At 45.5% G+C, this 23,260-nt stretch overlaps 1 protein-coding gene across 1 annotated transcript in view; it reads right to left on the bottom strand.

Moving 5' to 3' along the window:
• The window catches only part of GDPD5 (glycerophosphodiester phosphodiesterase domain containing 5), a 113,340-nt gene that overhangs the window by 20,792 nt on the left and 69,288 nt on the right, over positions 1-23,260 (bottom strand). The window contains exons 3-8 of the mRNA XM_059820922.1: positions 22,983-23,076; positions 22,257-22,316; positions 18,887-18,985; positions 16,578-16,671; positions 12,793-12,938; positions 2,424-2,506 (exon numbers count right to left, since the gene is read on the bottom strand). Of these exons, the coding sequence (XP_059676905.1) occupies positions 2,424-2,506; positions 12,793-12,938; positions 16,578-16,671; positions 18,887-18,985; positions 22,257-22,316; positions 22,983-23,076 (576 nt within the window). The remainder of the gene's footprint in view (positions 1-2,423; positions 2,507-12,792; positions 12,939-16,577; positions 16,672-18,886; positions 18,986-22,256; positions 22,317-22,982; positions 23,077-23,260) is intronic.

Genomic DNA, 23,260 nt, shown 5'->3' with positions numbered 1-23,260 from the left:
GTACTGATAGCTCAACTTTTTGGTCTGAAGGTCAATGGAATCCCCTTTTTATAAAGACACTTGGGTCTCCTAGAGAGAGCCTTGGAGTGCTCCTCTGGGACAGCTGTTGAGTGGCAACACGGAAAGCTCTTGGAGTCCAGCTTTCCCCCGGCCAGTACTAATGGAAGCAACAAGTTCAGCCACCGCATGAGCTGAGTGCTCATTTGCGAGTGTGGACAGTCAAGTAGTTGTCCCTTCACAACTGTTAATGAACTGATTTTTGAAAGAAGAATTGTATTGCAAACATCCCGATTCACCTTCCATCCTTCCACAATGACCTTCCACTCCCTAGGTGGAATAAGTTCCTTTAGTTTTTATATCATTTGTTCTCAAACAATTATACAAACAATGAAAAAACAGCCTAACAATTAAACTTCAGAAGCCCATCTTCCACCAGGCAAAAGTATCTTTCCATCAACACCGATCTCCAAAGTGGTCAGGGAAAAAGAAAATATAAATACAAGAAAGACTCAAAGCCGATAACTGGAACTGAGACAAACTGAGGAATCACCAAGATAAGGCAATACTGTTCCCTTCATGCCACTTCTGCCCTCTTGCACATCTATGCAACACACTCAAAAAACACAGTTCAGAAAAGGAACAAGAATATTAAAGAATTATCAAACTCCTGGAACAAAGCACAGTTCTTGAAATAACCCTCTCTAAATTGGCCTTGTTAATTCAGTTCAACATTTGCCTCCAAGGAATGACTTTCTGACAGTCAACAGTATCACAGGGTTCCTCCTTCCCCCAGCATTAACGACATGCGAGGGAGGGGAGGAAGAGAAAGGGCTGCTAAATTCTTGTGACAGTTTTTCAAGGCTGGTAAAAACTCTCCTGAAGACTTGCAGTACAGTGAAGTCAGTTTGGGATCTCTGCTCTCTCTGCACCTCGGGGGCCTCAGCAAAAGTCCCATTTAAGCACTTCTCTCTCTTCCTAAGGCCAGCTGACTTCAAGCCAGGCTAGAAACCAGGTGCTGTGCTTCACTGCAATAAAGCAAGCTCTAGGATAAACTACAGTCTTCCTGCAAATGAAGATTAGTTTCATGACAAAGGTATCCAGGTTCCCCCACCTGGACAACTTCACCTTTAATCATCATCTAAGTGAAACAATTAGTAGCATCTGTGCATTACAAATGGAGACAGCTGGGAGTTATCAGATAGGGCTGCTCATGGCTTGGACAGGCACACTCTTTGCTGGGTAAAAAAACTGGCTGGATGGACAGGCCCAAAGAGTTGTGGTGACTGAAGCAAAATCCAGTTGGTGGCCGGTCACAAGTGGTGTCACCCAGGGCTCAGTTTTGGGGCCAGTTCTGTTTAATAACTTTATCAATGATCTGGACAAGGGGATCGAGTGCTCCCTCGGCAAGTTTGCAGATGACACCAAGTTGGGCAGGAGTGTTGATCTGCTGGAGGGTCGGAAGGCTCTGCAGAGGGATCTGGACAGGCTGGATCAATGGGCCCAGGCCAATTGGATGAGGTTCAACAAGGCCAAGTGCCGGGTCCTGCACTTGGGTCACAACAACCCCACACAACGCTACAGGCTTGGGGATGAGTGGCTGGAAAGCTGCCCGGCGGAAAAGGACCTGGGGGTGTTGGTCGACAGCCGGCTGAAGATGAGCCAGCAGTGTGCCCAGGTGGCCAAGAAGGCCAACGGCATCCTGGCCTGTATCAGAAAGAGTGTGGCCAGCGGGAGTAGGGAGGGGATCGTGCCCCTGTACTCGGCGCTGGTGAGGCCGCACCTCGAATGCTGTGTTCAGTTTTGGGCCCCTCACTCCAAGAAGGACATTGAGGTGCTGGAGCGTGTCCAGAGAAGGGCGACGGAGCTGGTGAGGGGTCTGGAGCACAAGTCTGATGAGGAGCGGCTGAGGGAGCTGGGGTTGTTCAGTCTGGAGAAGAGGAGGCTGAGGGGAGACCTCATTGCTCTCTACAACTGCCTGAAAGGGGGTTGTGGTGAGGTGGGTGTTGGTCTCTTCTCCCAAGTGACAAGCGATAGGACAAGAGGAAATGGCCTCAAGTTGCACCAGGGGAGGTTCAGGCTGGATATTAGGAAAAATTTCTTCACTGAAAGGGTTGTCAGACATTGGAACAGGCTGCCCAGGGAGGTGGTGGAGTCACCATCCCTGGAGGTATTTAAGACGTGTGGATGAGGCACTCAGGGACATGGTTTAGTGGTGGACTTGGCAGGGTTAGGTTAATGGTTGGACTAGATGATCTTAATGGTCTTTTTCAACCAAAATGATTCTATGATTCTACGTTCATCACAAGAGCCCTTTTCAATGGGAAAAAGTGGTAACAACCAGACACACACCAGATAAGAAAGACCCACCAGCATAGTTTGGGCCATCCACAGCAAGACTCAGACCAACCAGCACAGTGGCTTACCTCAGTACAACATCAGCTTGGACTCCATACATCTTCTGCTCCACTGCCTTCTGGAAGGACATCAGAGTGTTTTCTGGTGCCAGCTATGGGGGGAAAAAAAAGAGCAATGAGAGATTAGTAGTAAGTGGAAAAGTTTATGAAGCAATGTCAGTGAGGATACTGGGAGGAAGGTGTAGAGTTACTAGGGAGCCAAAACAATCTTGTTCTGCAGATTACGAAGTGGCCAGTTACACTGGAGTACCAGCATCCCCCAGGCAGAATTGCATCTTACTGAAGTCTGAAGATGACCAATGCATTTGACTCTACTGATAGCCTTTCTCACACAGAGAGCTCAATGCAGTTATGACCTGCAATACCAGAAACCCAGCTAGCTCGATGTCTCGTGCAAAATTAGTATAGGAGAGATTTGCTCACCAGTACGGCCCCCCAAACAGTGGCTTGCTGGAGATCCCCAGAAAGTGATTGTTAATGTGATGTCAATTCTCTATCCACAGGCTATATCTAGAGCTATCTAAAACACCTTAACAGTTCTTCAATCTCCTACTTTTCCATGCAAACAGTGATTACAATGCCATTATAGAAAGAAGAAAGTCCATAAACCAGAGTATTATCCATACCATGGAGATCAATTGGACCACAGGTTCTGTAGCACATGTTTTATTTCTACATCTACTTATTCAATAGTCATCTATTGCTCAGTCTAAAAATCAGATGATTTCTCTAATAACAAATGTTCTAGTTAGTTTTAACAACAATTAAAAATAGCCTTAAGCCTAGAAAATTTATCCCTATAGCTATCACAGATAAGGGCTCAAATTTTATCTCAAATTCCTTCCTGCTGAATGGAGCAGATGGTAACAGAATTCAGGTTTGTTTAAAAACAATACGGTGTGAAGACAAATACTTTGTTTTTCTACAAAACCAGTCCAGTATAGCTAGCCCCAAAATGTCCATAAACCAACAACAAGCAAACCAGAAAAAAAAAAGACAACTATCAAGAGAAAACCTGGCAGGTTTTCTGCACTGAAAGATGAGCACATCAAAATAAAGCTATTTTTAAAAATAATTTTCTTTTTTCCAATTTTGCTTTCATGTTTAGAGCACATGTAACACCCTGTTTTTCCACTCATCTCTGCCACCATCAGGATCAGTAAGTTTCCATCAAGATACAATGAGCATTCACAACCCATGATTTTCAAGAATTACTCAGGGTTTGGAAAGAGGAATGATTAGGAACAAAGGCCTAAATGCACCATGTGAGCAACGTGCACAATAAATACAAAAAGCTGCTCAAGAGTTTAAGGTGTCTCTGAGAATCATTTGTTTTCTTATTAGCTGATCACCTTACATGCTCAGGTCAGCAAAGCTTTGGGGTAAAATCATCAGACCAAATGTCAGCAACACAACCTTCACATAGCTCCGGTATCTACCTTCTGAATTCCTCTGGCTCAAGCTACGCATCAATACCAGTTCATTTTTCTGTTTGTTCAACACAGAGGCACATTATTTTCCTAAAAAAGCTCCCAATCAAAGCCTGACTTGTCTAGGAGAAGACAGAGACAACGCCCCCAGCACACCCTCTTGCACAGCCCAGCGCTGGGTCATGCAAGGTCGGGCTGAAAGAGCTTTTTGCAATATATGCATGATGCCCAGAGCTGTCAGCAGGGAGCAGCAGCCACATAAAGATCTAAAGATCCCATCCAGGCAGCCCTGCTCCAACTCCTTGGGTTGCTTGCAGCATCTCAGGTTCCCCCCCTGCCAAGTAGCTCAGGTTTCTTCAGGATAACACTGCAAGGTGATCCTCTCTCTACAGGGTAATGCTCAATATTTGCTTTCAGAGACTGCAGCAATCACAAGGAAATAAAGTGTGTAGTGTTCAAACTAGAGACAGCTGAACTAGAGAAACCAAAGGGTGATGCAAGACAACCAGCCTAAGTCAGGAAGGGTTGCTGGCTGGCTGCAATGCAAGTCCCAGCTCAAGATGTGACACCACATCAAGCAGCAACTAAACCCACACTTCTGTAAGCAGTCTCGCCAGGGATGCGGACGTACAAGGAATAGAAAAGCAAAGCGTGTTGAGTTGTAAATCAGCTCTCGGGCTAAGGGAGACTGGAAAGGGCAGGTTGGACTACCTCCACTAAGCAATCAATGTAAAACCCTTTGACAAGGGTAGAACTGACAAGGGTAGGATGACACTGCTGTTACCCACCTACACAATGAAGAGCTCATATTGCATGAATCAGGGCTAATGAAGGCAAACAAGCACGGCTACAACAGTATTCCACCTCTGTAGAGGTGGACCAGTGTGACCAAGGTCTTCTCATGTCTTACCTGTACACCAAACTCTGGCACAGCAGAATCCTAACCCAGAAAGGACACGGGCTCTGCTGTTTGATAAAAAGATTAAAAACGCTTCTTGCCTCTTTTCAATGTATTTCAGTTTCTGCAGGGCCAGGGTCAGACCTTGCTTGGACACCAGCCCTCTTCAGATGCAGTGGGTTTGAGATGCAGAGGAAGACTTAACTTTAGGTTAAGGAGCAGGAGTACCAGCCTCCACTGCTGGAGATATTTGAAGGAAACACAGAGCCAAACAGATCTGAAGTGGCAAGTCAATACGCAAGAACCTCCATCACCTGGCCTGGGGAAAAGTAAATTTAGACAGAACTGAGAGGGATAGATGAAAGGCAAATAGGAAAACAGACTTTTGGGGATTGGATATCTGTTTGCCAGACTGGACAAATTTGGCCATGTAAAGATAATAATGATGTTCACGCATCTCAGGGGCAGTGCTAAAATACAGGTTGCAGTGAGCTAAAACCTGAGATTTCTTTGAGTTTTAAAACTCAGCGCACTGACTGTCCCATCCTCGGCACTCACACAGATGCCACTGAGCTTAACCCCATGGACAGACAATCTCAACACCAGGAGTGGAATATCCCACTCCCGCCTCATCTCTAACCCCTACAGAGCCTGCAGACCACGCTTCACCCTTCAAGAAGGGCAAAACTTAACTGGACTCCACCAGGGCTGCATGAGGCTGCTCAGATACGAGGCACATCCATTTCTTTTCCAGGAACTTGATCCCAAACACAAGTTAAGTAACTTGAAAAACTCTGGCTAGATCTGTGTCAAAAATGCAGCTGTGCAGAGGAAGCAGTGTTTTAAAACTGTTGTAAGGACAGGCTGTCACTTAAGGTCCAACCATCCAAATACACACTTAGGAGCTGTAACGTCATCTTCATCACTAGAAGTGAAGGGCATCCTCTTGAAGAGCATCACAGATGGATGAACATCTCCGTCTGCTCTGAATCAGCAGACAGCACAGACGTCAGCAGAAGTGCTCTCCGTAACACCATGCCCCACGATGGCATGTGCTGGGTAGTCTCTGTAACACCACAATGCTATTACTTCACAGCCCAATTCCCTGTATGTGAGAAGCTTTTGAGAAGTAGATTATAAGCCTTCCAGGCAAAGACATCATCTTCTTGTGACCATGTGGTGGGTAAGCTCCTAACCTGGCCAGAGCCAGTCACCCTGATATAAATAATTGCATCTCCAAATGAGTCCATCATCGATGCAGAAAGCTGTCCTCCCCAGTTTCTAAACCTCTTGGTTGATCCTAGCCTTGAGGGGACTGAACAAGTCACTCACACCAATGACATAACCCAGTAAAGGTCAACTAGAAAGCTAGAAAAGCAAATTTAGCCCTGTCCCATAAAATCAGATGCTGCCTATTCCAAGAGGTTCCCCTGGCACCACTCTGGAGACAGGATCTCTCTGTACCAGGAGTTCAAATCTCGTGCAACGTGAGAGTTTTTTGTGAAAACGGAGAATCTGAGTAACATATTTCCATCATCCCAACCTGTCTCCTGTCTCCCTCCAAGAAAGAGGGAGCTGAAGCCCCAAATTCAGCATGTTTATGGCAGAGATGCACCCAAGTGGGACAGTTGCTGGTATAGAAATTACTTGCTGAGATTAATGCTCATTTTTTTTTTTTAAAAAAGGTTTTACAGCAAAACTGCAAGAACTAAATAAATGCATAATCGTTCTGCTTGTATTTCTCTTTGTTTCCCTCCAGTTTCTGTGATGGGTTTTCCTCCTTGATCCAATACATTCAGGCACGTTATGTCTAAAACCCAAATCCAGGTTTGCAGTCATCCAGTGCAACTGGACACAACCGATTTCTTAAGAAACCAGTGCTGAAGTGAAGGAAGCCCTGGGGCACAAAGCAATGATTTCACTCTAAAACCTCTGTCCTATATAAACCATGCTAATATTCATTGAAAGCCACAGACAGACCCTGTGCAGGGTTTCTAGAAGCTGTTCCTTCTCTTCACGCTTGGTTTGATAGGCTCATCCCTTGCAAAAATCAGGCTACTATTCATTTCTTCCTGCTACAGAGACGTGCAGCAAGTAATTTCTAGAAAATTACCCATGAGTGAGCTCATCTTGACTATTTTTGTGCTCAGAAGTCAATTGCAAATGCTTTAAACGGAGTCAAGAACTTTGGACCTTCCTTAACGAAGATTATGAAAGCGTGCTAGTTAGAGCAGCGTAGTCTTGCTACAGTTGGACATCACTACACTGTATTTTTCCCCTCATTAGTCACCTTGCCTGGCCTTAAAAAAATAAATAAATCACTGCATCATTTGCATGTTGGGGAGGTTAACGAAGAAGCTTGCATAGAAGAACCAAATTTGTTCTAAAGTGTAACTGCAGCCACTGCACCCCTCTGGCATTGCACGCTGAGCTGCACTGAAGAATTTGATCTTTGCTTCATGGGCAAGCTTTAAGGATATTTTCTCATCTTTTTAGAAACATGACCATAATTTTAAATTTTTTTTTTTTTTGAGTTCCCTCCCTTATCTCTCCTTTCCAGTATCAATCTCCTTGTGAGCCAATAATTGGACCAAAAACACAAGGCATGATCAGGGCAATACCTCAAAAATGGCATTTTTCTTCCTGTAAAAAGATGCCCTTTGGAAGTTCCCTCTATGGGACTTAGGGTGTGGGATCTGCCAGTATGTTGATTTCAGCATTAGTGTCCCATCACGCCAGGTCACTATGAGGCAGTAACAACACTGTTCAAAAAATAAAATAAAATTTAACTTTAATCCCTAGGAATTCTAGGTATTTTAGAGAGCATCCATATCCAGCACTTCAGGAAACAGCTCAACTAAACCAAAAGGAAGGGGGAAAGCACAGAACAAAAAGAGAAGAAAATAAAGGATTTTTTGAGAACAGGATAAACTCATAAGCAAAAAACCATTAGAAATTTAATAACTAGATACAGAAGATGAGACCTCATTATTGTTGTACTGCACATAAAAAAAAAAGAGCTGAATCTTGATTTAATGAAAGACTACCTAACCTTACGTAGATTTATTTCAGTGAACACAAGCCTTTCTCCAGGTCTGACAGAAGGTGCTAATTGTGATTGTTTGTTACCATCGATCAGACCAGGAGTCTGGTTAACTGTCCGTATTTTTAATAGGTGGGCGTGCATAAGAGGTACAGCAATGCAAATGCTTCTTGATTTCAGCAGCACAAGCAGTACAAACCTTCAGAGTGCTTAGCACTTCAGAGTCCTTAAAAAACAAAGCCATCCCAAATAGGTGGTGGCAAAGTTTTGGTACCCAAGATAAGAAGAAATAAAGGCCCTCAAAACCACCAAGAAAACAAAAGCCTCAAAACAACAGAAAGAAATCACCAGTTCTTCATTAGCTGAAAGCTCTCCTTTAAGCCACAATCCCAACCAGAAGTCTTCATGACTGTTTCTATTGATAGTTGGCACCACAAGATGACAAAACAGCATCTCTGTGACAACGCCAACATACATTGGAGGCTTCACCTTCAGGTGTCAAAAAACCCCAAAAAACAACTCCACATGCACAAGGCCATATTTGCAGGAATTTTCCTGGGAACAGCATGACACACTCCCTGTCGAGGCAAAACATTCCCATGCAGTAACCCAAAGGCAAATCCCAAGCGCAATTAAACGCTGGCTACCCACCAAGGTACTTTGTCCCAGCAATGGGTACTTTTCCACTCCGGAATTGCGCAAAGCCAGTGAGTCAGCACCGCCAAGAAACGCTCCTCCCGGCATGGTGCCTGCGCTCGGCAAGGAGATGGACATCATCTGCCATGCAGGAAGGAGCTCGACGGTGTGCAAGCACCACACACTTCGCTGCAGACAGCAGTTTCGGCACAGTCTTTCTCAACACTGTTTAGACATGCTGAAAACCAGCTGTATGGGTGGTTTGCCAAGAGCGTTTATTTCGATGCTATTTGTAGCCTCCAGCTCTGAAATCAAGAGCTGTTCTTGCCTCCGACATGCTTGGATGGTTTCCACAGGTTTAGCGTGATTTTTTTTTAGACCAACCAGTACCTTTTTGGTTCCAGTAACGGGAGGTGAGTTTCCAGGCTTCATGAAGGTTTCCAAGGAGACAGATACAGCTCTTGCTCAGTTAAGTCCTTGTTATTATTAATCCTTTGGGTGATTTACCTCCAATTTGAGATCAAAAATCATGATGAGCCTTATTATTTTTATTAGGAATGTATATTTAGGACTAACAACCTAAAAGCAAGTAGGATTCAACATTATGGACAGCACCGTCTTCAGATCCCAAAAGCAAAGACAACCTGCCTCAACCTGTAGCACCATGTGACGAAAGACATTTGGGAGAAGACTTTAAAGGTGCAAATGGCAGTAGAAGTTGGTGTCCTACTGGATGAAGTTCCTCATTTCCATCTCAGATTTGGTCCTAGCTTTTACCTTCTAACCTTGTTGTGGCTTATCATCAGCATAAGCGGCATATTTGCCATCACAGGGAGAAGACAGTCAAGTCTATTGCCATTGAAGACAACATGCAACTAGATTTCTGTAAGAAGAATAAAAAAAGATAGAAGACCAAAGACAACAGACACCTGCTCATAAAACCATCTGAAAAGTTTAACATATTAACATGCAAAATTTACAGAGAACCCCATCTCATGTTTTGGGGTGTCAGACGATTCCTGTACCAATCAGGACAAGACCCTTTCAAACCACAGACATCAAATGAGGGCTGGAGCCCTCAATTCCCAGCCCATTGCTGCCACAACCCTGATGCTCTCCTGATGGGAGTCCACAAGGACAGAAACAGATCTAGAAGCTGAATAATTTAAAAGAGCCTTTGAAGAGAAACTGATTGATTAACTAAATGCCTGCTAAGAGAAAGGGTTTTCAGAGAGCACCCTGATGGGAATGGGCGTTTAGTATAGCAAAACGTGGGCATGACTGGGTGACATTTAGGCAAGGGAAGGTAGGAGTAGTCATGTAGAACAGTGAATTAAGTCTCATCGGGGAACAGGATAATACCAAAGCGACCTTGCTTGGAGGAGCACTACCACTACAGACAAATGGCCAGCCAGTGTGGAACCAGTAGCAATCCTGCACTGCAAAAAGCCACACTTCATCTAGGTACAGATGCCAGGATGGTTTCTGATTTTTCTCTTGCTACTTAAAATGCAAGGACTTTTTCCCTCCTCCAGTGTTTCAAGACAAATTATATGAGCCATATGGCCTCTGTTCTACACTTTTTTCCTCCACAGAACAAGGACAGCAGTTGAGTCTCACTCACACAGACGCTATGAATGCTGCTTTTAAAAATCCTAAAGGGACAAGAGAAGAGAGACAGGGTGTGTGCACGCACAGAGGAAAGCAGGCTCTGGAGCGCAAAGGAAGACCGTTGTCCCTGTTTGAGGAGCAGGCTGCATGCACTGATGGATCAGTATCCCTCAGTACTGTATCATTCAGGAAGTGCACACATCTACAGCTTTCCTGGGAAACTCTCCAGTTCACCACCTTTTGCCCCATATGCCATGTCCCCAACAAATCCTTTATTTCAGGACAACAAGTGTCTTCAACCATCCCATGGATCTCCTTCGCTGGCTTTTGTCAGAAGAGCACTCAGTTATATTCCTGTCTTTCTAGTATAAGAGCATTGGACATGCAAATGCAATATTAGGGACCCAGTCCTGCCAGACAGGCAAAGCAACCAGCTCTCAGGCTCTATCAGAGAACAGGTTTGCACAGCAAATCACATTTGTCTTGCTTTAGGAGATCTGAAGGCAAATGTTGGATTGCTTTTTATCACCTCCAGCCCCACTAGATCTAGTTTCACCTCAGGTCCCAAACTCCCAGGCTCTGCAGACTTTTGATCTTGACATTGCCCAAGGGAAGATGTCTGTGTCCTACAGCCCAGTCTCCAGATTCTTCTCTGGGCTGTTTCTTCCTCCCCAGCTCCACCTGGCCATTTCTCCAAACTAAATCTACATACAGCTGGGCTCAACAGCAAAAGCACAGCAAGCAGCCCTGTGAAACAAGACCCTGTTAGCAGAAATGCCTTCTGGCAAGGCTTTAAAATCATTAGTTTCCAAGCAGATATGACTTAGTACAACGTGAGGACTTGCACTGTAGGCAGAGCTCTTCAAACTCATGGTGACATTTGATATAGCGAAAAGCTGGGCATGGATAGATGTACAGAACAAGGTCTGACCACCTCTCTCTGGTCCTCATCTTTCTTATCCTGTCTCAGCTTCGCCATTCAAGGGCACAGTTGGAGGACACTCACTACACATACAGCAAAGGCAAAGCAGTTGGATAAAGCTACTGCCAACTCATCATGAGACATGCAGAGGTTGGAACAAGGCTTGCTAGTCTCTGATCTTGCTTCTTGTGGGCTTCAGAGCAAACCATCTGCTGCTAACAGACAACCAGCTCTGCGTATCGGGAAATGGTGAAGGGGAGGGATGCACCCTGCTGAACAACAACTGGGCCACAGGTCCACACGCAGCACTGAGTGTCCTCCACCACTGCTCTTGATCAACCTTGGCAACCCTCTGCACCCTAACATGCAAGAAGCATCTTCCCAGATAGGTTTATTCCATACTGCAAGGAGCATTGGCTGGCTCCAAGGAAGAACATGAAGCAAAGCAAAGGGCCAAGTCTCTGCTGGGAGTCTTGCTCCAGATGAAGTTTACATAAACTAGTTCAATCTGGAGGACAGAAGGATTTTGTCTACTGTTTAGTTTCTTTAGAAGGCTATGGGGGGCACACAGGCTTGGAAACCCCACAAGAAGGAAATCTCCTAACAGGTTTTGTTATTTCCTGCCATGCAGAAAGCATGCAGAGCCCAGGTTCTCATTTGGCTTCTTCTGGCCTTCATGGTTGGGACAAACTCAGTAGGAAAGGAAAAAGCATTTATCATGCCCAGAACTTCATTCCACCACCCACAGAGGCAATGTAGTTAAGAGCGATGAAATTAAGCTGGCATTTCAAGGGATTGCTTAAAGAAAGAAACCATTAAAAATAGAGAGAACTAAAATAAAATACTTCTGTGTCATGACAGGTGTTTATCTCACCTAGCAAACTCCTAGTGAGCACTCTTGGACTTGAAGAACTCAAGCACGCTCTAGCCTGCCAAATAGGTTCTGACAGCCTAAACAATTTTTTTTTCTGCTTTGAACATCAGCAACAGTTAGTTGGATGCCTTAAAAAAATGACACATTCACGAGGCCAGTGCCTACACTGCAGGATGCTATCTTGCCTGAAGTCAATCAACCAGCAGAGATAGATGAAGGTACAACTATGCAACAGACCTAAGTGCAGAAGCACCCAAACTAGAGACCCAGACCAGTACGTCCACACACCGCAGGACAACGTTATCCAAGCCCACGGCTGTGCCTGAGCCAACACGCTCCATCTTTAGCCTGGACATGTCCAGAAATCTTGGAGAAGAAAGGACTATATGATTATGATTTCAAGATCTACCCAGAGGCAGATGACAGGAATGTTTCATCACCTCAGCCAGTCTCATGATGATCTGCAATGCAAGAGTACTGTGCAGTCATGTAGGGTCAGCACAGCTTGTTTGTTTGTTTGTTTTTCCAGATTGCCACATACTCAAGGCATCTTGCTGTGAGCCGAGTTTAACCACTGCTGGTGAGGTCCTGCAAAGTACAGGAAGACTGAGCCTCAAGCTCTAAAAAAAGTAAAAATATCACAAACTTCTACTGCTGCAGCTCAAGAGCCAAGCCTGGAAAGCAAAAAACAGCAGAACTAGCAGCCAGAAAAATGCAATGGCAGAAACCACCCTGAGCAAGGCAAGGATTGCCCTTTTGTTTGTAAGGCATCTAGAACATCTAGGGCGTGACTTGACTCTGGGTTCATGTACTGATTTACCACCACAGTAATTCTAGACAGGAGGGGTGTCTCAAAGTTGTATTTGTCGTATATATTCTCTGGAGAGCAGCCTTGAGACCATCAGCTCCAGCACCATCCTTTACACAGGCAGAAGAGTCAGACAACACTAATGAGACTACTCACCATCGGTGCTCCGCGATGACCTATAATGGCTGGCTTCGGTCCCAGAGCCTTCTTCTCCATTATGCAAGGGGACGAGATGGTGAGGGGAACAAGGTAAAGTGCAACTACAACTGCGAGGTACGCAGTGAACATCAGCATCTGAGAAGCTGAGACAGAAAGAGAGAGAAAGAGCTGGTGAAAATGTTGGTCTTGACCTCCTCGTGCCACAGGAGCAAAGTCAAGACAGGTTCATCTTCCCTCCAGAGGAGAGACTGGTCTACAGCCATTACGCCTAGTACAACAGCAGAGCTCTTTGTTTAGGGAAAAACATACTCTATTTAAAAAAATCTCTTTGAGCTAAGCAAGTTCTGAGGGAGGTTTTCACTTCATTTGGTACTAAGGAAAAAAGAAGTTAAGCGAATTGCTTAAAGTCCCAACAACGTAGCCCAAAACGCTGCTGATTTCCAGCCCTTTGGGTGGGACAGCACCAAATTTTGCCCTGCCTGACAGCAGAAATAGATGACCTGTTAAACATATCTACAAATAAGTCGTGGCACAATGTGGGTGCATTTAATATCACTTGGGTTTGCACTACTTGTGTTTACGTTGGTGGTTTACCAACACCACCCATTTCAGCCAGGGTAACGCCACTTAAACTGCTTCTGCATTAGGATTTGTGCCAGCCAGAACAGAGTTAATTTGCAACAACATTTCACTGATTAAGTTGGACATGTTTAAATAAATTCTTGGGTCATGATGGTGCTGCACTCCCCGGGGTCTCTGCAAGCAACAATATTACAGGACGGGCAATGCAGCAAAGAGGGTATTGGCTGCAACGCTTGGGGCCAGATGAGCAGTCCTGCCTCTCACGCCATGTCTCAGCCACTGGCCTCCGACTACCAGTAAATTCTCAAAGTCCAAAGTCTCTGCAAATCTTTCAAAGGTGCTGACAGCACAACAGAAACACCCCTTGTTCCCAACAGACGCGTATTCTTTATAAAGAACAACAGGCACCTTTGAACTCCTGAGCTATTTGGAGTCACTTAAAACCACAGATATTAAAGCATAAGACTTCATTTTTTTTTATTATTATTTATTTTGAAAACTCATTAAGGCTTTGGAACTCAAGGGAGAACCTCCAAAAAAAATTCTTTAAAACAAATATTTGCCATGGACACAAGATGGAGAAGGTGGGTTTTTTTAGGGGAAGGACAGAACAGCCCAGCTCTGGTCCTGACCACAACTGATCTGGTTTCACACATAAACAAACTGCTTTTTGCTTCCAGCATCTAATAGCCTCATTCAAACATGGTCCTACAAGCCAGAAAGTAACACTAGTAACTTTGCCAGATAATTTTTCCTCCTCTCTGGAAGAGATGTCAATCACCCACAGAGCATTCAAGGAACTGAATGGTATCTTGCTAAGTGAGTTCATGCTGTGTCCTGCACCATAAAGGTATGGTGCCCTGGAGTTGTGTTTTACCAGCATCAAAACCTCCAGACAGACACAGGACGTTATCCTGACCCAATTCTTGCTCACTCCAGGAACGCTACACACCAGCCAGGCTTTGAAAATCAGCCTAATTGTCAGCAAAGTCTCAGGCTGTGCAAAGAATCTGGTCCCTTCCTTCCTGGTACTGCAGTTTAGGGATTAAACAGCTTAGATTCAGACTAAAGGCAAGCACGACGTGAAATGTATAGGCTTCCAAATAATTTTATCGTTAGGCTACACCCACAAGGAAAGGATGCCCCAGCATGGGTCACAGACCATGTTAAAATGGAGCTGAAGACCTCACCCAGCCATGCAAATGTGGGAACAGACACCACGCACAAAAACCCCGAAATTAAATACATGCACGAAATACAAGCAAAGTACATAGTGTTCAATTTGAGGGTGGATGGTCTGTATGGAAGAAGCTCTCCTGGTGACCAGCTAAGCCAAGCAAGCAGGACAGAAATCTAACACCACCGACACCCCAAGCCTTCCTCCTCCATTCCTCCTGCTCTTAGTGACCACTCCAGCCTAGTTTGGGCTCGTGGAAGAGCACATTTCTCACACTCCCATCTGCTACTCAATGCTCCCAGGGCTGCTTTGAGTCCAGTGTTTTCTATGTGACCTCAGAATCAAGCTTTGAAAACAGGCTGCTATCCTTTAAAACACTGTGGCTATTCAAGAAACATCTATTCTCCAGGTTCAGAAAAAAGTAGCATGGGGGAACAAAAAACCAAAACAACATATAAATTTGCCCAGAAAAAAAGCCAGTTGCTGAAGACTGTCACATGCCTCAAAAAATGACAAGAACAGACTGTTTCACCAGTGACTGCAGCTGCAGCAGTTATTTCCAAAAGGTTATTATTAGTGAGTGAAATCTTATTTTCCCACTACAAGCAACTGTAGGTTTTCACAGGGATTTCAGTTCTTCTCTTCCATTTTTAACACCACCACATCAAACATATCTGTACCAAAAAGTCTGTAAACTCCTCCAGGTAAGACACCTTTCATAAGTCAAATGACCCTGAAATAATTTTAAGATCCAAAGGTACATGAGATTAATGTTTTTCCTTAAAAACAACAACAAACTACTAAAAAAACCCACCCAGGATCAGAAAGAGAGAAGGAAAACAGCTTCCTGGCTTATTAAAAACAAACAAAAAAGCCATTTTCAGGGAACTCAGCTGCAAGAGAAAAAGCATGAGGCATTCAGAAGGAGCACATGCAGTCTCTGCTCTAGGCGTAACCACAAATCCTCCCTCAACTGGCAGCCTAATTACATGCTAGGACATATTTAAGAAGAACCAGGTACATCTTTATTGGCATATTTATAAATTAAGGCAGAGCAATTCTTTCTTTGAAAGGTCTCTCTGGATATCAAAATTTTTCCATCTTCAGACACCGTTTCCTCATTCTTAACTCCCACTTCTTGGAAGTCTTTTGCAAGTGCTGCCAAATCCTTCCAGGGCTTGTATTTTGCTGCAGGTTAAATACCAATTAAAATAATTTTTCTGGAACTGGCACAAATGTCTGAGAACATCCATGGACGCCCTGAAGAATAACACTTCTGAGGGCACAGAAGGAGCAAATTATTTCACAAGAAAACCCAGAGGAACAGCTCAGGCTTAGGAGAGCCCTTGGCAACCAGGTGGGACAGGGGAGATGCACTGAAGAGCTTATTCCAGTGGACAGGACCATCAACAAGAGCAGCTAGGTTCAGCGTGTCCTTCACCACTCTGCTCCCTTAAGACTTTTGACCATGTCTCAACATTCATTTAAGGAAGCACCTAACCATCAGGGGACCAGATGTCTACTGAGCCCTCTGGGTGCTACTGCACCACAAGCAACAAGTCCACGAGGGCTGTCAAAAGCCAGATCCACCTAGAAATGCAGGTGAACAAGAGCCAAGGAGATGGGGGAAGGGAGAAGTGCTTATATAAGATCCAGAGAAAAACACTGCACTTTAGCTGCAGAGGGTGCATTTATGTTTTCTAAAGATTTATGGAAATCTGGATGCTTGTATTCATTGCATTATTGAAAACAGACCTTTCATGTCCAACCCTGCTGTGCTTCTCACCACAAAGCAGCAGCCATGGGATCTGGATGCATCCCCAGACCAGATTCACCCACTCCAGTTTCGGCCAGGTTACTCTAGGAGAGCATCCATCTCCCCAGCGTGGTTCAGCTGGAGGCTGCTGAGCCCAGGGAAGGAACCAGTACTGCCTCCTGCCAGCTGGTTGCCAACGGGAGGACCCAACGCCCTAACAGCCACCCACCAGCCCGACCACCACGCAAGGACACAAAGGGTACTCACTGGCTTTCTCCGTTCGTGCAAACTGCCCCGCTATCAACCACGACAGAGCCGTGACCGCCGCAAGTGCTCCTATGTGCAAGAAAGGGGCTGTAGCCTGCAGGACACAAGAACAGGAGAGAAACAATGACGACAAATACCCCAGCACCTTAGAAATTCATTGATCTTGCAGGATCCACAGTGCAGACGACCACTCTGTTTCCAGTTGGATTTCACACCGTTCCTACATCAGGGTCCTGCACTGTTTTGGCCATCTCTTCTTCCAAACCCTACCGTTGCCTTTGGCACTCAGGCCACTATGAAGGCAAAGCAGGAAAGCGCTAAACCTCTTCTTGGGGAAGAGCTCACCCAATAACACAGATATTTGAAAAAGGCCTCCTTAGACACCACGCAAATTCAAGTAAGGCTGTTTGTGCCACCAAGTTTTAAATTTCTTGTAGTTCAGTTGAACATTGATCAACAGCTCAATGTCCAGATGGAGATCAGTGACAAATGGTGTCCCTCAGGGGTCTGTATTGGGACCAGTACTGTTTAATATCTTCATCTTTGACATAGACAGTGGGATCAAGTGCACCTTCAGCAAGATTGCCAATGACACCAAGCTGTGTGGTGCAGTTGACCTGCCAGAGGGATGGGATACCATCCAGAAGGACTTGGACAAGCTTGAGAAGTGAGCCCATGTGAACCTCATGAGGTTCAACAAGACTGAGTGCAAGGTCCTGCACCTGGGTTGGGGCAACCCCCAGTATCCATACAGGCTGGGGGATGAAGGGATTGAGAGCAGGCCTGTGGAGAAGGACTTGAGGGTACTGGTGGATGAAAAACTGGACATAAGCCAGCAACATGCACTCGCAGCCCAGAAAGCCAACTGTATCCTGGGCTGCATCCAAAGCAGTGTGGCCAGCAGGTCGAGGGAGGGGATTCTGCCCTTCTACTCCACCTGCAGCACTGCGTCCAGCTCTGGGGTCCTCAGCACAGGGAAGACGTGGACCTGTGGGAGTGGGTCCAGAGGAGGCCACGAAAATGATCAGAGGGCTGGAACACCTCAGCTGTGAGGACAGGCTGAGAGAGTTGGGGTTGTTCAGCCTGGAGAAGAGAAGGCTCTTGGGGAGACCCTATTGTGGCCTTTCAGCAATACTTAAAGTGGGCCTAAATGAAACATGGGGAGGGACTTTTTAGTAGGGCCTGTAGCAATAGGTCAAGGGGTCTTTTAAACTAAAAGAGGGGAGATTCAGACTAGACAATAAGGAAGAAATGTTTTAGGATGAGGGTGGTGAGACACTGGCCCAGGTTGCCCAGAGAGGTGGTGGATGCCCCAAATCTGGAAACATTCCAGGTCAGGTTGGACGGGGCTCTGAGCAACCTGATCTAGTGGAAGATGTCCCTGCTCATGGTAGGGGGCTGGACTAGGTGACCTTTAAAGGTCCCTTCCCACCCAAACCATTCTGTGATTCTATTAACACATTGGACTATGCATCACCATGGTGTATCACCACGAGAGAAAGTTTGAGATGGCATCTCTGAGTCATGCTTTTGTTCTCCAATTGCTTGTCTAAATCTTGAAAAAACATGAAAAGGGAAGCACTTCTGAGAAATATTAGTCACTTGTGTGGATGCTATCCCCCCCCCCCCCCCCGCCCTTGTATTTGCCTACTCCCAAATACACAGCAGTGATCACCAGTAAAACCTCTCAAGCCTTTCATGGGCAGAATATTTTTGGACCCCTTTTTGAGGAAGAGGGGAAAAAAGGAATAGAGAGACGGTCTATCAAGAAATTAACAGTTTGTAACTATTTTCCTCTAACACTTACATAGCCCTGAGCATACCACAAGTCTTTCTTAAAACAGGACTAGAGCACAGAAGTTACGGTCTTTTTTAGATATATATAAATTTATGTGCAATGTTAAAACAAACCCAGAGTGCTCCTCACATAGGACTGGGAAGAGCACAATGCTCCGTGCCTGGACACCAATGTCCAGAACATTGCTTGCTAAAGCAAGTGGAGGAATTGCCCTCTCCCTCCAGCAACTCTGAATCAAACCCAGCATCAGTATTTTCCACCTCTAACTCTGCAGCCAAGCCCTGGTTTGAGTTTAAAGGAAAGAGCCCAGGAGAAGGAGACAAAATGGTATGGTGGCTTTGAGGACTCCATGGGGGTTTTGCTGCAAATTTTCTCATTGCCAAGTTTTCAATTTTGGGAGTGATAAACATCAAGACAGGGTTTTTATACAGTAGAAAGACACAAAGTCCATGACATGTAGCTGCACTCGCCCCTCTCCCCACCCAGAGGGGCATCCTTGCAGACAACTTACTTGCAGTGAAATAAATACCATCTCCCATTCGTCGTCCCAAAGCTGTGCTATCGATGACATGGTCACCACGGTAGTTATCAAGGTTGTCATCAGGCCAATCTGCAACAAATGAGAGCATTTACATTCTGGAGCCCAAGTTTTACAGATTGGGAAATGGAGAAAGAAAACTTTTCTACATAATAAATGGCCTAAAACAACAAGCCTTAGGACCCACAAGGAAAGAGGATGGGCTTGTGTGCTGTCCCAACATAACTTTCCCTTTCCACCACTGAAGATATAACCCTGAGCTAAATAGTCCCAGGAGGGCACATCTCATGTACTGTCTCCCACTTTCTTCACACAGTGGCCAATGGTATGGAAAGATCAGGTGATTTGCCCTGCCAACAAACTGGATCAGAAAGAGCTTAAATACAGATTGGGTTCTGCCAGGCAACTTCAGGAGATGATACCAGATTCTCCTAGCCCTGCTGCAACAGCCTGCGATGCACCAGTGCTATGGGAGGTTGGTGGACTTCGCTCAGCTCGACTCTCCAACATTTCCGTTCAGGGATAAAACTTGAGCACACTCAATAGACAATGAACATCGCACTTCTCAGTAAAGGGTGAACATGTGTGCAAGCAAGGCTGTGCATCCCCACCACTAAGCAATCATCTCCGAGGTGGTTCAGCACAGCTTTGTGCATGGATGTGACTTCACCTGGGTCTGAAATGGCCACAATTGTGCAGTCAGCATCCAAGCCATGTTGGCAGAGCAGTAATAACAGATATTGCAGCTTGAGAAGAGGCTCTGGATGACAGTGGCTGACCTGAGACGGCAGAACAAGACCCAGTCCATTAGCCACTTCCCCCAGCCTCCCCCTCCCTCCACGTGGAAGAACTCAGAAGTCTGAATGGAGCACACAAAAAGAAAATGTCGCCTCCATTTTGAAGGCAAAAAGTTCAAACCATCAAAAACTGCCATAGAAATAACTCCAGCCTTAAAGACCCAAAATCTGGGCTGTCTGTCAAAAAATAGTTCACCATCCTCCGCCTCTCCGTCTGGTATCTCAGTCTCTGTTGTACCACACGCGTGCTGGATTAAAAGGATGCTGCTGCTCTGTGTCTCGATCTCATGTGCTGTCTAGATCTGAAAGCTGTGTGAGAGACTTGGGCAGAAAAGGCCAGCTGATACGTAACAGTGAACTAATCGTCTAGCATGCACAGGACATCTCTAGACCAATTTCAGATTTACTTAGTACCCTAAACAAGCAAATAAAAAACCCCACATTCCCAATGTTTACAGAAATTGCTTTTGTAGATAAGGACATGGTTTCTCATTCTAGTTTAGCCCTCGGTTCCCACCTGCTGTTCCTCTCCTAGATGCCCACAGAGAGACCTGCCAACAGCACAAGAGGTGTCCATAGGACAGCAGTGGCTTACCCTGAGCCTCCAACTTTCAGGGAACACGAACAAAGCACATGGGCAGCAGAAGGGTGCAAAAGACCCAGCTGCTGCAGGTTGAAGAGGATCCCTGAGCCAAGAGGCTCTGTTCAAACCACCTGCTAACCCTAACCAACCCATTTCTGCACATCCAAGGAGGGATGGGATTTACTTGCCTATTTAAAAGATACCTCCCAGCTACTTATAATGGCAAGCCACACTATTTCAAGATATTTCCTCATTAAGGACTCTGAATTAATAAAGCAATGCATGTGGACAATGGCACTTTGCCATGGGGCCTTGCATGCAGCAGTCATTCTGCTCCCCCATCCTGTGGTCAGACCTCTGAGCTGCCTGCCAGAGTGTAACACCAGCACACAGACAGGATTGAATCTACTTTTCATCTGTTTTATATCCCCCAAAGCTGAACTCCAAGTTCAGCAGCAAAAGAAGACTGTCAACTAGATTTCTCCAGTACAGCCCTAATTCCCCTTGATGTCACTGCCCTGGGCAGCACAGAAGTGTCAGGTGTATCTCCATTTCATCATTTCCTCCTCCCAACAGCTCCAATTTATAGCTTCTTACCCTCACCCATGCATCTCCAACTTGGCTTATGATCCTCAGCTCTTTTTGCAGCATTGCAGGAGAAAATTGGAAGGAATCGTGCTATTTGCACATACCAGCCTTTCCTATGTGCTTTGATCTATATTTGAAGGTAATTCGGCACGGTTGCAGGGAAGAATATTAACTTAATCCAGTCTAAACCTCCTTAGAAAGCTGAGGGAGGTGTGGGGAAGGGAAGAGAGAGACAGAGCAACACATCTCCGTTGTGATGAAAGGTGGACTTTTTTGGAAGAAGGGAAAGAAGGGTAGATTTCTGTAGGCAAGAACTAACTGGTCTCCACCAACACATTGCTCTTCTGGACTTACTCATCCAAACCCACCAGCCACCTGTAGCGTGTCTGAAAAATATCATTTCCCCCCCATGAAGAAACATATGTTAGACTCAAGAATTGACAATTTCTTTTCCAGTAGCAGTCAGACAGCCCCCACCCCCTCTTCACATTGCATCCCCTCCTCCCAAGGAAGCATAATTTCTATAGTTTCTGGCGAAAAAAAAAAGAGGACAGGGAGGTCTGTGCTCTCCCTGTCCTGGGGGGTGGTACATCTGTTCAGGCTCTGATCCTGCAAGACCTTGTCATGTGCAGAACAACCAATTTCAGGAGGAGCAGTGTATTGGCAGATTCAGGACTGGTCCCTTAGTTACCTATTAGCAGATTGCCAGTTAGAAATTAAATCCTGCCAAGCCATTTTCTTTGGCATTGTCTCTCTCCGCAGCTTGCTACATACCCTTCCTCTCCCCTTCTATGCTCCAAACAGCAGACCTGCATCTTCCCTTACATTTCACAGCAATTTTTTTTTTCAAACTGCTTTACATACAAATCAGGACCTCCTTGGGTTCCAGCAAACGCAAGCTGTACATTGCATACCCCCAATTTTAAAACCTACGTCTTCTCCCAAGGCTTTTCCACGGTCAGTTCCTACAAGCACATCCTGAAAAGCTTTGTATCTACTCAGCCCCTCCTCCAGGGCTGGGTTCAGCACAGAAAGGAGCACCACAGATGTTCATAATGGAGTTCCACAATGAGCCGAGACCAAAATCAAGCTGCTCTAATGACACGGTGTTTCTCAGTCTCCAGAACTGGCCCCCCTGTCAGCAGGTACCCCAAAGCATTTCACCAACCATGGAGCAAAATTATTATCCCCAGGCTTTGACTGCCCCTACTGTGCAATTTGCTCAGTCCTCTGAGATGGACGCATGCACCAGACATCTAAAGTCTATGCTTTTCCCAAAAACACCATGAAAGCAAGTACCGCATACAGCACCCACTCCTTAGACTCTTGTTTTATTGAGATCTTGCTCCTTTCCAAGCTGAGAAGAGCCATTTACCTTGTGAAGCCAGTGCAGGTTCATTTGCTGTCCCACAGCTATGTGACATAGCGCTAGTATCTGGGAGGAAGAAATCAAGAGTCAGACAATGGCACATCACAACCATCAAGTGTTTGCACATGCAGGAACATGCCTCCACCCCAAAAGATAACCCAACAGGACAGGGCAGAAAGCAGGGCTGAGGTGGGGACGGGTCCAGCAGACAACACCTAGCTCATCTGTACAGACAGATCCTCTCCAAAGCCAAGGACGTGGAGGGGAAAACTGGCCTCCAAGAGGCAGGGACTTGGAGAGTCTGGTCCGTGGGCGCACAGCTCCTGGGACCTCAGGAAGCACTGACTACAGGGGCCAGGTACTGGCATACTACCTCAACGGACACCACCTTGAAGGTGCCAGCACCCTGGGATGAGGGGAAACAACTTGTACTTGTGATCGGCAGATACACCAAAGTGGGGCTGGGACCATACTAAGGGAAACAAAAGCTGTATTTCTCCTCAGGCCAGCTGCACCACCGGTATCAGGGTCTCTGGCTTTGCTCTTGATCATCTGAGGTCAAAGACCATGCATTTTTGACTTTCCATTTATTTTAGGTAACTTAAGGCTAAGAGGGGGAGAGAAATCACTTCTGAAAGGAAAATTGGTCAAGTCGTAGGTGGACTGAGAAGTTCATATCCTTTTTAAAACAAACGCACAAGCCTTTAGGAAATGGCATTTTATTCTACTCACCAGTAACACTGTAATGTACGTAAAGCCAGCAGCAGTTGTTACAAGTATTGGAATGGACCAGTCACTCCAATATCCCATTCGGTTATATAAAAACCTGAAAGATTAGTGTGAAAGACAGATTAAGAAGAGATTCAACACCATAGCAACTTCACTAGGATTAGACAAAACTTTAGAAAATGGACCTTTCCGTTTCCACCGTACGGACAGGAGACAGGCAGCAAAAAGAACAAGACACTCTGAAACAAAAACCCAGTGTTTGTGCTTTGATCCCTCATGGG

This window comes from Gavia stellata, chromosome 1 (assembly GCF_030936135.1).
Source record: "Gavia stellata isolate bGavSte3 chromosome 1, bGavSte3.hap2, whole genome shotgun sequence".
Taxonomy (NCBI): domain Eukaryota; kingdom Metazoa; phylum Chordata; class Aves; order Gaviiformes; family Gaviidae; genus Gavia; species Gavia stellata.
This window is presented reverse-complemented; position numbering and strand designations above follow the sequence as displayed.